Source organism: Equus quagga, unplaced genomic scaffold (assembly GCF_021613505.1).
Source record: "Equus quagga isolate Etosha38 unplaced genomic scaffold, UCLA_HA_Equagga_1.0 73442_RagTag, whole genome shotgun sequence".
Taxonomy (NCBI): domain Eukaryota; kingdom Metazoa; phylum Chordata; class Mammalia; order Perissodactyla; family Equidae; genus Equus; species Equus quagga.
In genome coordinates this window covers 9,584,168-9,600,589 of record NW_025802777.1, presented here as the reverse complement: position 1 = coordinate 9,600,589, position 16,422 = coordinate 9,584,168, and the positions used below count along the sequence as shown (strand labels likewise).

General features: G+C 38.7%; 1 protein-coding gene across 3 annotated transcripts in view; it reads right to left on the bottom strand.

The window, feature by feature from the left end:
* Nucleotides 1–16,422, bottom strand: part of LOC124234341 (transmembrane protein 50B) — a 49,709-nt gene that overhangs the window by 17,049 nt on the left and 16,238 nt on the right. For 2 of the 3 annotated variants that reach the window (XM_046651675.1, XM_046651677.1), the window contains exon 2: nucleotides 2,000–2,138. In XM_046651675.1, coding sequence (XP_046507631.1) covers nucleotides 2,000–2,098 — 99 coding nt within the window. In that variant the 5' untranslated portion in view covers nucleotides 2,099–2,138. The remainder of the gene's footprint in view (nucleotides 1–1,999; nucleotides 2,139–16,422) is intronic. The other variant, XM_046651678.1, reaches the window with a different exon arrangement.

Sequence of the window (16,422 nt, the reverse complement as noted above, 5' to 3'; positions counted from 1 at the left end):
AAAGAGCTCACACAACTGAATTACAAAAAAAAAACCTAATCAAAAGTGGGGAGAGGATACGAACAGACATTTTTCCAAAGAAGGTATACAGATGGCCAATAGGTACAAGAAAAGATGCTCAACATCACTAACCATCAGGGAGATGCAAATCAAAACTACACTTAGATATCATCTTACACCTGTTAGAATGGTTATAATCAACAAGACAAAAAATAATAAATGTTGGAGAGCATGTGGAGAAAAGGGAATCCTCATCCACTGCTGGTGGGAATGCAAACTGGTGCAGCCACTTTGGGAAACAGTATGGACATTTCTCAAAAAACTTAAAATAGAAATACCATATCACCCAGCTATCCCACTACTCGGTATTTATCCAAAGAACTTGAAATCAACAATTCAAAGAGACTTATGCATCCCTATGTTCACTGCAGCATTATTCACAATAGCCAAGACGTGGGAGCAACCCAAGTGCCCAACAACTGATGAATGGATAAAGAAGATGTGGCATATATATACAATGGAATACTACTCAGCCATAAAAAAGACATAATCGTCCCATTCACAACCACGTGGATTGTCCCTGAGGGCATCATGTTAAGCAAGATAAGCCAGACAGAGAAAGACAAACACTGTATGATTTCATTCATATGTGGAATATAAATAAACTTATGGGCAAAGAGAATAATTAAGTGGTTATCACAGGGAAAGGGGGGAGGGTGGGCACAAGGGGTGCAGGGGCACATTTATATGGTGTTTGACAAATATTAATGTACAACTGAAATTTCACAATGTTATAAACTGTTTAGACCATGATAAAAAAAATTTTTTTAAAAACAGCAAGAAAAACTTAGAAACATCTAAAAGAATTCTGCATGCAGACAGCTTCACAATTATCTTTAGTTCCTTCTCTGCTTTATTTATTTTTTCCTCTTGGACTTCAGGTATAGAACTGCACACTGAAAGAGATGAATTTTTTTAATGAATTTTTTAAGTTTTTAAAATAGATACTGAAACTTGCTTCAAAAAATGCAGTGAGGGGGCCAAGCTGAGTAGCACAGTAGTTGAGTTTGCGCATTCCACTTTGGTGGCCTAGGGTTCATGGATGTGGATCCTGGGCATGGACCTACACACTGCTCATCAAGCCATGCTGTGGTGGCATCCCACATACAAAATGGAGGAAGATTGGCAGAGATGTTAGCTCAGGGCCAATCTTCCTCACCAAACAAACAAACAAACACAGTGGTGGCAGAGAGTGGATGATGGAAAACTAAAGCAAGATTGGTCGTGATTTGATTTTTTTTGATGCTGGATGATAAGCACATGGGGCAAGAGGGGAGAGGGCCTCTTTATACCCTTCTATTTTTGTTTAAATGCTTGACATTTTTACCACCAACAGTCCAGTTTTTATCCGTCACCATATATATGTGTCCCTGTACCCCTTTCATATGCTTGACATTTTCAATAAGAAAAAGTAAAAAAACATTGGGAAGAGAATTAAGCTACAGTTTCCTCCATGAATTTCTTCCTCTCACCTCCCCCAAGTGCTGCAGCTCGGGAAATGGAGATGGAGAGCACGCCTTCCCTAGAGCGATGCAGGGCTGCGGTTCTAACGCAGCCTACGGTCATGACTGCTGTCTACACACCCTGAACTTTAATGAGTCACAACAATATTTGGTTACATCAAATTCTGAGCCTTTGAGGATCTTAAAGGACTTATACATACTGTATCATTAACTTGCAAATGCTACTGACTACAATAATTGTATTATCACTGGAACCGAAGGAAAGATATTAAGTTTAACAAATTTACAAAGTCAAATGAACTAAGGGCCTTCCATGATTTGTTCAGTAATAGTATCTAGAACTCTGATCATTATTTATACAAAACAACAGTGAAATACACAGTTCTGGAAGGGTATTCAAAGTTCTAAGGAATCAACATTAATTTTCAGGACAAAAGATGAGGCATAAATGTCACCACCCAGGCCTTTTCACTTACCAATATACCTGCTACAACAGAAGCCACAGCATTTCTTCTCTCACTCCAGTCAATACATTCACATTCTGGCCAACGGAAATTATCAAGGAAACCTGCCATTTTCACCTGTTAAGCATGGGTTTTCATTAAATACTGTATTCTACAAATAAAAAGACAAAATATAATCAGTCTAAGAAAATGTTTTTGAGAAGTGAAATATCTTACTCGTTTCTTAAAGTTTTAAACACAAATTTACTTTGGGTCCAAATCTACTTATATTTACGAAGAAAAACTCAATAATTCAATGAATACCTACTGAAATGTACAAAGGACTGTGTTCAGACACAAGGGGGAGCTTACTATGTGCTAAATGAGAATGGTGGTTTAAAACATGCCTGCAAATTCTTTGACACTTCTCATATTGAGAGGTGGCTCTCCCCTTGAATTTGACCCAACAATAAAGACTGGTTGACCAACAGAGTAGAGGAAGTGCTACTATGTAACTTCTGCCATTTTCTGAGACTAGATCATAAAAGGCAATGCAGCGTGTAGCTGGTTCTGTAGAACATTAACACTAGAGTCCTGAGTTGCTATGTAAAAATTCCAAGGCCAGGCAGTGACGTCAACAACATGGTGGAGTGAGCTGTATCCTTTCTCTCTCCCCCTTTGAACTACAACTAAAAGGACATTCATTGATCGACGGAGGATACCCAAACAGCACAACAGGATGCCTGAGAGACCCATGCAGCTATACATCTGAAGGTGGATGGACTACGCCCAGGGAGGTGGTGGAGAGAGGTGGGTACTCTCCAGCCCCCCCGCCCAGCAGCCCTGTGCACATGTGCGATGGCTCTCCCAGCTGGAGCACCCATAGCACCACTGTGGCCCCAAGGGTGGGAGCATGACTCGGTGCAACTGCAGAAACAGGTGACAATAGCCCTAAACGCCCACATGATCACTTTCCTGTCCAGTGGGAGAGCCCAGAGGCCCTGCCCACCAAGCACAACAGCTGGTATGACCTAGGAGGAGAAGCAGCAGATCTGCACACCCAGGCAAATGAGTTCCCGGCTGCCACAAACGCCCACAGTACAGCTGCAGCCCCAAAGGGGGAAGCACATCTTGGCAGGACTGTGGGAGCAGGCAGTGGCAGCCCTGAGCCCCTTCATGATTGCTTTCTCATACAGTGGGAGAGCCCACAGTGCCACTGTGGTCCCATGGAATAGCCCAGGCTTGAACAGGCAGAGCTAACAGGGATCAAGGTAGGCTCAGAATACACTGCTCCTGCCCCACTGAGTAGTGGCAGGTGGAATCTGCAATCAAATACTATCACTATGTGAAGGCACAAATCCACCCCATAAAATACTATGAAGAGGTATATTAATACTCCAGACGAGAAGGAAAAAGACAAACACCCAGTAATCAATCCTGAAGGCACAAAAATTTACATTCTAAATGACAGAGAATTCAAAACAGCTATCATAAAAAACTCAACGACTTACAACAGAACTCAAAAACACCTTTCAATGAAATCAGGAATAAAATTAATGAACAGAAGAAGTTGCTCACAAAAGAGATTGAAACTATAAAGAAAAAACAATCAGAAATGTTGGAGATGATAAACACAATGAGTGAGATAATCTGGAATCCTTAAATAAAAGAGCAGATATGGAGGACAGAATTGCCAATTAAGAGGATAGAAATATAGAAATGCTTCAGATGAAGGAGGAGAGAGAACTGACTAAAAAGAAATGAAGAAATTCCCTGAGAAATATCCAACTCGATTAGGAAATGCAACATAAGGATTATAGGTATTTCAGAGGGAGAAGAGAGGAAGAAAGGAGCAGAGAGCTTGTTCAAAAAAATAATAGCTGAGAACCTCCCAAACCTGGGGAAGGAGCTGGAATGACAAGTAAAAGAAGCTAATATGGGGGCAGGCCCTGCAGCCAAATGGTTAAGTTTGTGCACTCCGCTTCAGCATCCCAGGGTTTCGCCAGTTTGGATCCTGGGAGCAGACATCGTACCACTCATCAAGCCATGCTGAGGTGGTGTCCCACATAGCACAACCACAAGACCTACAACTAGAATATACAACTACATACTGGGTGGCTTTGGGGAGAAAAAGAAGAAGAAAAAAAAAACGACTGGGGCCAGGCAGGTGGCACAACTGTTAAACTCCCATGTTCCACATTGGTGGCCCAGGGTTCACCCCTTTTGATCCCAGGTGTGGAACTACACACCGCTCATCAAGCCATACTGTGGCAGGCATCCCACATGTAGGGTAGAGGAAGATGGGCATGGATGCTAGCTCAGGGCCAGTCTTCCTCAGCAAAAAGAAGAGGATAGGCAGCAGATGTTAGTTCAGGGGTAATCTTCCTCAAAGAAAAAAAAAAAACAGAAGAAGAAGACTGGCAACAGAAAATAGCTCTGGTGCCAATCTTTAAAAAAGACAAAAGAAAAGAAGCTAATATAACTCCTAATTACATCAACGCAAAAAGATCTTCTCCAAGGCACATATTAGTAAAACTAGCAAAAGTAACTGACAAAGAAAAAATATTAAGGGCAGCAAGGCAGAAGAAAATAACATATAACGAATCCCTATCAGACTTTCAGTGCATTTCTCAGCAGAAACCTTACAGGGTAGGAGAGAGTGGAATGATATATTCAAAATTCCAAAAGACAAAAACCTACAGCCAATACTCTATCCAGCGAAAATATCCTTCTGACATGATGGAGAAATAAAAACTTTCCCAGAAAAACAAAAGCTGAGGGAGTTCATTACCACAAGAGCCCCCAACAAGAAATGATCAAGAAGGTCTTCATACCTGAAAAGAAAAGAAAGGGTTTACACAGCCTTGAGCAGGGAGATAAACAGGCAGACAAAACCAGAAAATTGCAACTCTCTATCAGAACAGATTAGCAAACACTTGACTATAACATTAAAGATAAAAGGAAGGAAAACATCAAGAACAAATATAATCACTTCATTTTAACCACAAACTCACAACACAAAACAGAATAAGTTGTGACAACAATAACTTAGATGGAGAAGAGGAAAGAGATGAAACGTGCTTAGATTCAGGAAATAAGAGGCTATCAGAAAATGGACTGTCTCATCTACAAGATCTTTTATAAAAACCTCATGGTAACCACAAAACAAAAATCACAACAGAGACACAAATTACAAATAAAGAGAAAACTGAGAAAACCATCACAGAGAGCCACCAAACTGAACTGGCAGTCTGAAACACATGGGACAACAAACAAGGGAAACACAGAACAACCAGAAAACAAGTGATAAAATGGCAGCATTAAGCCCTCATATAACAATAATCACTCTAAATGCAAATAGATTGAATTCTCCAATAAAAAGACACAGAGTGGGTGGATGGATTAAAAAACAAGACCCAATAATACGCTGCCTCCAGGAAACACACCTCAGCTCTAAAGACAAACACAGGCTCAGAGTGAAGGGATGGAAAACAATACTCCAAGTTAATGGCAAACAAAAGAAAGCAGGTGTTGCCATACTTATACCAAACAAAGAAGCCCTCGGGACAAAAAAGGCACTGAGAGATAAAGATGGTCAATATATAATGATAAAAGGGACACTCCATCAAGAGGACATAACACTTATAAATATATATGCACCTAACACAGGAGCATCAAAGTACATATAGCAACTATTAATTAACCTAAAAGGAGATATTAATAGCAACATGATTATAGTAGGGGACCTTAACACCTCACTTACATCAATGGATAGATCATCCAAACAGAAAGTCCACAAGGAAATAGTGGAACTAAACAAAAGACTAGACCAGACAGACTTAATATATATATACAGAACACTCCATCCAAAAGCAGCAGAATACATATTCTTCTCAAGTGCACATGAAACATTCTCAAAGACAGACCATGTGTTGAGAAACAAAGCAAGCCTCAATAAATTTAATAAGACTGAAATCACATCAAGCATCATTTCCAACCATAATGCTATGAAACTAAAAATCAACTACAAGAAAAGAGCTGGGAGGGGCCGGCTTGGTGGCACAGCAGTTAAGTTCACACGTTCCATTTCAGCAGCCTGGAGTTCACAGGTTTGGATCCCAGATGCGGACATGGCACCTGTTGGCAAGCCATGCTGTGGTAGGCATCCCACATATAAAGTAGAGGAAGATGGGCATGGATGTGAGCTCAGGGTCAATCTTCCTCAGCAAAAAAAGAGGAGGATTGGCAGCAGATGTTAGCTCAGGGCTAATCTTCCTCAAAAAAAACCAAAACACAAAAACAAAAGAAAAGAGCTGTGAAAGCAACAAATATGTGGAGGCTAAACAACATGCTACTGAACAACCAATGGATTGCTGAAGAAATTAAAGGAGAAATAAAAAAAATATCTGGAGACAAATGAAAACGAAAACACACCACACCAACTCATATGGAATGCAACAAAAGCAGTCCTAAGAGGGAAATTCAGAGCAATACAGGCCGACCTTAACAAACAAGAAAAATCTCAAATAAACAATCTTAACAAACAAGAAAAATCTCAAATAAACACCTAAGAGAACTAGAAAAGAAGAACAAACAAAGCCCAAAGTCAGAAGAAGGAGGGAAATAATAAAAGTAAAAGCAGAAATAAATGAAATTGAAACCAAAAAAAGAGTAGAAAGGATCAATGAAAAACTAAGAGCTGGTTCTTTGAGAAATAAACAAAATTGACAAACACTTAGCCAGGCTCACTAAGAAAAAAAGAGAGAAGGCACAAATAAATAAAATCAGAAATGAAAGAGGAGAAATTACAACAGATACCACAGAAATACAAAGAATTATAAGAGAATAGTATGAAAAACTATATGCCAACAAACTGGACAATCTAGAAAGAATAAATTCTTAGACTCATACTACACCCCCAAACTGAGCCAAAAAGAAATAGAGAATCTGAATAAACAAATCACAAGAGACTGAAACAATAATCAAAAACCTCCAAAAAAATGAAAGTCCAAGACCAGATGGGTTCTCTGGAGAATTCTACCAAACATTCAAAGATTTAGGACTTATCCTTCTCAAACTATTCCAAAAAGTTGAAGAAAATGGAACTCTTCCTAACACATTTATGAGGCCAACATCACTCTGATCCCAAAGTCAGACAAGGACAACACAAAGAAGGAAAATTACAGGCCAATATCGCTGATGAACATAGATATAAAAATCCTCAACAAAATATTGGCAAACCGAATACAGCAATACATTAAAAGGATCATACACTATGATCGAGTGGGATTTATACCAGGGATACAGGGATGGTTTAACATCAGCAAAGTAATCAATGTGATATACCACATTAACAAAATGAGGAATAAAAACCACATGATCATCTCAATAGATGCAGAGAAAGCATTTGACAAGATTCAACAGCTGTTCATGATAAAAACTCTCAATAAAATGGGTATCGAAGTACCCTAACATAATAAAGGTCATATATGACAAATCCATAGCCAACACTATAGTCAACAGGGAAAAACTGAAAGCCATTCCTCTGAGAACAGGAACAAGACAAGGATGCCCACTCTGGCCAGTGTTATTCAACATAGTGCTGGAGGTTTTGGCCAGAGCAATTAGGCAAGAAAAAGATGTAAAAGGTATCCAAATTGGCAAGGAAGAAGTGAAACTCTTGTTGTTTGCAGATGACATGGTTTTATATATAGAAAACCCTAAAGAATCCTTCAGAAAACTATTAGAAATAACAACTACAGCAAAGCTGCAGGGTACAAAATCAACTTACAAAAATCAGTTGCATTTCTATACTCTAATAACAAACTAACAGAAAGAGAACTCAAGAATACAATCCCATTTACAATCGCAACAAAAAGAATAAAATATCAGGAATAAATTTAACCAAGGAGGTAAAAGACCTATACAATGAAAACTCTAAGACATTATTGAAAGAAATCAATGATGACATAAAGAAATGGAACGATATTCCACGTACATGGATTGGAAAAATAAACATAGTTAAAATGTCCATACTATCTAAAGCAATCTACCAATTCAGTGCAATCCTAATCAGAATCCCAGTGACGTTCTTCACAGAAATAGAACCAAGAACCCTAAAATTCATATGAGGGAATAAAAGACCCCAAATAGCCAAAGCAATCCTGAGAAAAAAGAAAGCTGGAGGCATCACAATCCCTGACTTCAAAACATATTACAAAGCTACAATAATCAAAACAGCATGGTATTGGTACAAAAACAGACACACAGATCAATGGAACAGAACTGAAAGCCCAGAAATAAAACCACACATCTATGGACAGCTAATCTTTAACAAAGGAGCTAAGAACACACAACAGAGAAAGGAAAGTCTCTCCAATAAATGATGTTGGGAAAACTCAACAGCCACGTGCAAAAGAATGAAAGTAGACCATTATCTTTCTCCATACAGAAAGATTAACTCAAAATGGATTAAACACTTGAAGGTAAGATGTGAAACCATAAAACTCCTAGAAGAAAATGTAGGCAGTAGACTCTTTGACATCATTCTTAGAAGGATCTTTTCGAATACCATGTCTACTCAGGCAAGGGAAATAAAAGAAAAACAAACAGGGCTTCATCAGCCTAAAGAGCTTCTGCAAGGCAAAGGAAACCATGAACAAAACAAAAAGACAACCCACCAACTGGGAGAAAATATTTGCAAATCATATATCTGACAAGTGGTTAATCTCCAAAATACATAAAGAACTCATACATCTCAACAACAAAAAAACAAACAATTTGATCAAAAAAATGGGCAGAGGATACGAGCAGACATTTTTCCAAAGAAGATATACAGATGGCCAACAGGCACATGAAAAGATGTTCAACATCACTAAACATCAGGGAAATGCAAATCAAAACTACAATGAGGTATCACATTACATCTATCACAATGGCTATAATTACCAAGACAAAAAACAACAAATGTTGGAGAGGATGTGGAGAAAAGGGAACCCTGATCCACTGCCGGTGGGAATGCAAACTGGTGCAGCCAATTTGGAAAACAGTATGGAGATTTCTCAAAAAACTTAAAATAGAAATACCATATGACCCAGCTATCCCACTACTGGATATTTATCCAAAGAACTTGAAATCAACAATTCAAAGAGACTTATGCATCCCTATGTTCATCTCAGCGTTATTCACAATAGCCAGGATGTGGAAGCAACCCAAGTGCCCAATGATCGATGAATAGATAAAGAAGATGTGGTATATATATACATACACACACACACACACACACACACAATGGAATACTATTCAGCCATTACAAAAATGACAAAATAATTCCATTTGCAACAACACTGATGGAACTTGAGGGTATTATATTAAGCGAAATAAGCCAGACAGAGAAAGACAAACACCGTATGATTTTACTCATATGTGGAAGATAAACAAATACACAGACAAAGAGAACAGATTAGTGGTTACCAGAGGGGAAAGGGGTTGGGGGGGTGGACATAAGGGGTAAAGGGGCACAAATATATGGTGACTGACAAATAATAATGTACAACTGAAATTTCACAATGTTATTAACTGTTAGGACCTCAATAAAATAAGATAAAATAATCCAAGGCCACAACGCTGTGAGGAGACCAGGTGCGGATGTTCTGGCCCACAGTTCCGGGTGAAGTCTGAGCTAACAGCTAGCATCAACTGCCAGATGTGTGAGTAGACACTTCTAGGTGATTGCTGTTCCAGCTATAGTGTTATCCCCAGACTTTAAGCCTTTACCAATGAGGCCCCAAATACATATGTCATCTTGGCTGTACTCCTTCCAAATTCCGGACCCACAGAAACCATAAGCATAAGAAAATGGCTGTTTTAAACTACTAAGTTTTAGAGTTGCCTGTAATGCAGCAATAAACAACTAGAAGGAGAAAAATCATGTGCATAAAGAACTTAGGGTACAGCTTACTGTGGGAATTTTCAAAACAAAGAGAGTATATTCAGATGAGGTAATTCAGGGACCTCACCTTAAATTCCAGAAAGAAAGAAAAAAGCACTGAAGAGTGCTGAAAAGCAGGCAGAAACTGGAGGGGATGTGATCCTTCAAAGACAACACAAGGAGTAGGATCCACTTTTATATAGCTTTTCCCCCTGCACAACCCCTAACCTCCCACGCCCAGTCAAGTGAGCCCCTGTGGTATAAAATGGTTAAAACTTGAGCAAAAAGCCAGTCTATCTGGCTTAAGGTATCAGAGGATGGAGTTCAGGATTACCAGAGCAGCTGGAAAATGAATAGGGAAATCTTGGAGAGGTGAGAGTCACAGTAGGGAGCCCCAAACACTTTAATATAAATTCTCTTTAAATACCTAGCTAGCCCATGATCAGCACATGCATGGTGGAGACTCCAAGGAACTCAGCGTAAAAAAATAGCTGGAAGGCTAAAATAACTAAGCAGAGATTTCAGCTGCTGCCTACTGCAAGACATTTTGAAGTCTGAGTTCCACCAAGTCAGAGGAGATTAGACAATACCTTGGGATTTCCATACCCTAACAAAGTGTAAAACCAGGTCTCCATAATTCTAAAGTGATCAGCCAGTATTTTAACTGCCTATCAGAATAAAAAGTAACATTCTTCAGATGAAGATAAATGAACCCACAGTATCTACAATGTATCACCCACAATGTCCAATATATAGTAAAAAAAAAAAACTAGTAGACATTCACAGAAGCAGAAAAATTGTGATCTATTTTCAAGGAGGAAAAAAAAAGCAGTCAATAGAAACAGATCCCAAAATGACTCAGATATTGAAATTAGCAGATAAGGACTTTAAAGCAGCCAGTACAAACACATTCAAAGACTTAAAGGAACATGATCAAAATAACTGAACTGATGGAATCTCAATAGAGAAAGAGAAACTTTTAATGTAAATTTTAGAACTGAAAATCACAGTATTTGAAAATTAAAATTAGCTAGATGGGCTTAATAGATTAGAGATAGTAGAAGAAAATGACAGTAAACTTGAAGAAAGATCAAAAGAAATTATCCAATCTAGAAAGCAGGAATTTTTTTTTAAATTGGAAAAAAAAAAGGAACAGAGCCTCAGTGAGCTGAGAAACACTAGTAATTGGTCTAATATTTGTCTAATTGGGTCCCAGAAGAAAAGACAGAAAAAGGGAGAAAACATATTTGAAGAAATAATGGCTGATAATTTCCCAAATTTGGTGAAAAATATTAATTACAAATCCAGGATGCTCAGCAAACTCCAAGGAGGATAAATAAAAGGAAATCTTCATAATCAAATTGCTGAAAACCAGAGATAAAAAGAAACACTTGAAGCAACTTTAGGAAAAACATCAACACATTACATACAGGGGTGGGAGAACAATATACATGCTAGCTGGCTTCTCATCAGAAACAATGGAGGCCAGAAGGAAGTGGAAGGACATTTTTAAAGTGCTTTAAAAAAAAAAAACAATCAATCCTAAACTCTATACCCAACAAAAATATTTTTCAAAAGTGAGGGTGACAGCAATTCTACTCCTATCTATCCATCCAAGAGAAATGATAACATACGTCTACACAAAAACTCGTACACAAATGTTCATCTTACTCTCAATAGCCAAGGAATGCAGCAGTCCACCATACATCAACTGATAAATGGACAAATAAATCGTGGGATATCCATACAATGGAATACAAATTCAGTAATAAAAATGAATGAGGTACTGATACGTGTTAGAATATGAATGAACCTCAAAAATATTATGCTAAGACAAAAGCCCCAAAATTGTATCATTCCATTTACATGAAATGTCCAGGTGAGGCAATTCTATAGACAGCAAGTAAATTTGTAATTGCCTAGTTTTGAGGGGAGTAGAATAGGGAGTGACTGCTAATACGCACAAGGTTCTAAAATTAGACTGTGGCAATGACAGTACAATTCTGTAAATACATTATTAAAAATCACTGAATTGTACATTTAAAACAGATGAATGTCATCATATGCATATTGTATCTCAATAAAGTTTTTTTTAATGAGGATAAAATAAAATAAAAATATTTTCAGGTAAACAAAAACTGAGATAATTCATCACCAGATCTGCACTAATAAAATGCCAAAGGAAATTCTTCAGGTTGAAGAGAAATGACACCAGATGAATCTCAGATCTACAGGAAAAAATGAAAGATACCAGAAATGATCAATATGTGGATCACTATGAAAGATTATTTTTTATTTTCTTCTCTTTATTTAAAAGACAACTACTTAAAGCAAAAATTACAACATTGTAGGGGTTGGCCCGGTGGCATCGTGGTTAAGTTTGTGTGCTCTGCTTCGGCGGCCTGGGGTTCACAGGTTCAGATCCTGGGCATGGACCTAGCACCACTCATCAAGCCATGCTGAGGTGGTATCCCACATAAAACAGAGGAAGACTGGCACAGATGTTAGGTCAGCAACCATCTTCCTCAAGCAAAAAAGAGGATTGGCAACAGATATTAGCTCAGGGCAAATCTTCCTCACAAAGAAAAAAGAATTACAATGTTGTATAGAACGTCCACAAAGATAAATTTATTTCTAAACAACATGTTAGTGATATTTTCAAGTAATATGCTTAAATGCATATGGGCATTTGCATACTGATGCTTAAATGAATGCAGGTGAAAAATCTCAAAGTAATGGGTCCAATTGTTAATCTGAAAAAAAGTACAATAAATATACTACCGAAGGTCCGAACACTGGAAACACAGACTGGGAGACAATATCTGCAAAGCAAGCATCTGGCAAAGGACTTTTATCACAATATAGAAAGAACTCCTAAACATTAATAATAAAAAGAAAAAATATAGGCAACAAAAATGTGCAAAAGACTTGAACAGACTTGAAATGGGCAAAAGACTTAAAAAGACAATTAATGACTCAAAAGCACATAAAAAGGTATTCAACATCATTAGTCATCAGTGAAATACAAATTAATGAAATATCACACAGCCACTAGAATGCCTAAAAGTAAAAAGACTGACAACACTAATGTTGGTAAGGTCGTAGAACAACTGGAAACCTCATACATTTCTGGTGGCAGTTTCTTATAAAGTTAAAAATAAACCTCCCTATAACCCAGCAATTTCATTCCTAGGTATTTACTAAGGTAAGTAAAAACACATGTCCACACACAAAGACTTGTACAAGAAAGTTTGTAGCAGTTTTATTCATAATAGCCCCAAACTGAAACAAACCAAACATTTATCAACAGAAGAATGGATAAACAAATTATGATGGATTCATACAATGGAATACTACTCAGCAACAAAAAAATGAACTGATAACCACACAGAAAAAAAATCTCAAAAACATGATTTAAGTGAAAGGCGGCAGAGATAAAAGAGTATACACTGCATGATTCCACTTAAATGAAGTTTAAGAAGAGGCAAAACTAATCAATGGTCCCAGATCTCAGAACAGTGGCTGCCTGAGGACTGACTACAAGGGAACTTTCTTAGGGTGATGAAAATGTTCCATATCTTTTTTTTTTTTTAAAGATTTGCACCTGAGCTAAGCTCTGTTGCCAATCTTCTTTTTTTTCCTTCTTCTTCTCCGGAAAGCCCCCCAGTACATAGATGTATATTCTAATTGTAGGTCCTTCTAGTTGAGTTATGTGGGATGCTGCCTCAGCATGGCCTGACAAGCGGTGCCATGTCGGTGCCCAGGATCCGACCCAGTGAAACCCTGGCCTGCTTAAGTGGAGCACATGAACCTAACCACTAGGCCATGGGGCTGGCCCCAAAATATTCTATATGTTGAGTAGGATAGTGGTTATCCAAGTACACAAATTTATCAAAAGTCATTGAAGTGTACACTTAAGATCTGTATATTTTACAGCATGTAAATTTTACACAGGGAAAGTTTTTAAAATTTTATCATTCAGATATGCTTTAGTTGCATTAAAGTCTTACCCTGTATGCACGATGGGCACGTTTTATCAAGCTATTCTGCAGGCACGGTAATGAACTATTATCAAAGATTAAATATTAACTAATTAAAAGAAAGTACAGGGAAGGTTATCATGAATACAAGACAATGTCTGAAGGTTAAAACATAAGTCTTATTTCCTATTACAAAATTCATTTCCCATATAATAACCTATTATAAATACTTCTATAAGCAGAAAATATATTACTATCTCCACACACCGATTTCGGATATGTCATAATCTACTCCCTCCTGGGGCTTCAGATGGAGGGTCAGGGACGAGTTGGGGCTGAAAAACATCAAACAAAGTAATATAAATAATTTCTAAGAAGGAAATGCACAGCATCCTAATAAAGAATAAAGGGGAGATCTATTTTAGAATGGGTGGTCAGGGAAAGCCTCTCTGAATAGGTAACATTTGGCAAAATTGTAAAACATACTGAAATTCAAAAGCTGAGTAAAGTTAATTAGGTTAAAGAGAAGCAAAAGAAGTAGGGCAGGGAGAGGGAACTTTGTACACAAAGCCCCGAAGTCCCTTCGGTACCAGCAAGGAAGAGTTAGCTGGTACCAAAAAGAATCAGGATATGTTAAGTCAGTGGAGCAAGTGGCTTCGAATAAGTTTGAGGAGAGACAGGTAAGGGCCAGACCACATTTCGGATTAACATGGACTTCATGAGAGATCTGGGGTTTCACTGACTTGTAACGGGAAACCAACTGAAGAACTTCACAGAGAAAAGGAGCCGAGGCACCAAGAGCCCCAGCACTATGGTAAACACTTAGGAGAGCAAAGAGAGGGGAAAGGGCTCACGTGTTAAAAACTAACACTCTCGACGGGGAAGACTGACTTTCATGTGGGTTTTATTATTGATATTTACCAAAAGATAAGCATATTTTATCATGACACAGTCTTGATTTAATAGAAACTAACAATACTAACACTGGCTCCCTGGCTTAAAGTACAAACAAGTACACTAGATTTAATATAAGATGATAGGTCTTTGGAGACTTAATGAAGGCAAAGACTACCTAGAGAAAAGCTAAATGTTCAATAAGAGAATAAATGATTATGCAAAATAGTTTACTTAATGCAGACATTAAAAAATCTATTTTTGAATAACATTTAATAGCATGAGTAAATTGTAATGACTACGTGAAAACAGCAGGTTATTAAAACTGTATAGAATTACTTCCCTTTTAGAAAAAAGAATTAACAGTATACAAATGTAAACACATACATATGTAGAAATACTGGAGGACAAACACCACTGCTTACATAATACTGTCATGTACATGGGTCATGGGATCATGTGTTTGTTTTGCTTTTTCGTCTATTTTCAAGTTAGCTGCACTGAGCATGAATCACATTTTTTTAAATACAGTTTTAAAAAGTTATTGTAATTAACACAATAAATTGTTGATTCTTCTTGCCTGTTGAGAAACCTCATACATGATGTAATGTCTGTAACTGCTTTTAACAAACTTACAAAGATTTTTTTGAGCTCAAGTAAATTATTGGTATACTCTCCCACAAAACTGATGCTTGTATCAATTAAAAAAAAACAAGATTAGGAGTGATCTCAGCAACATGACAGAGTGAGTGGTTTTCTTTATCTCTCCCCCTTCAAACTACAACTAAATGGACATTCATTATCAACGGAGGATACTCACGCAGCACCTCAGGACGCCTGAGAGGCCCGTGCTGCTATACATCAGAAGATGGATGGACTACCCCTGGGGAGGAGGTGGAGATAGGTGAAAACTCTCTGGCCCCCAGACAGCCTAGGACCTGAGAGTGACTCTCTCCTGGCTGATAGGCTCACAGCACTGCCACAGCCCCGAGGGCAGGCGTGTGCATCAGTGCAACTGTGGAAACAGGTGACTACAGCCCTAAGCCCCCCATGATTGTCCTGTGGACCAGTGGGAAAATTCACAGTCCCACAGTGGCCACAGGGAGAGTCTGTGGTTGGCCCTAGTGGAGAGGCCCCACCCACCAAGCACTAAGGCTGGGCGACCTCAGGGCAGGAGTGGCTCAGCTGGGTGAGCTACCTACCAGGTGCATTAAACACCCATAGCTCTGCTGTGGCCCTGAGAGGGCAAGTGAGATCCAGCAGGAACATGTGAATGGGTGAGGACAATCCAGAGCCCCAAAGTGACTGCTCCTTTGTCCGGAGGAAAATCCACAGTCCCACAGCGCCCAGGGAGAGTCTCTACTCGGTCCTAGTGGAGAGGCCCCGCCCACCAAGCACAAAGGCTGGGCAACCTAAGAGCAGAAGTGGTACAGCCAGACGAGCTAACTGCCAGCTGCATTAGATGCCCATAGCTCTGCTGCACCTACAGTGAACAAGAGAAATCCAGCAGGACCAGATGGTGGCAGAGCTGTAAGTCTGGGCAAACCAGCTCCCAGCTGCTGCAAAAGCCCATAACACCGCTGCAGTCCCTTAAGGAGGCAGTGTGTCTAGGTGGGTCTGTGGCAGCAGGTGGCAGCAACCTGAAGCCCCCG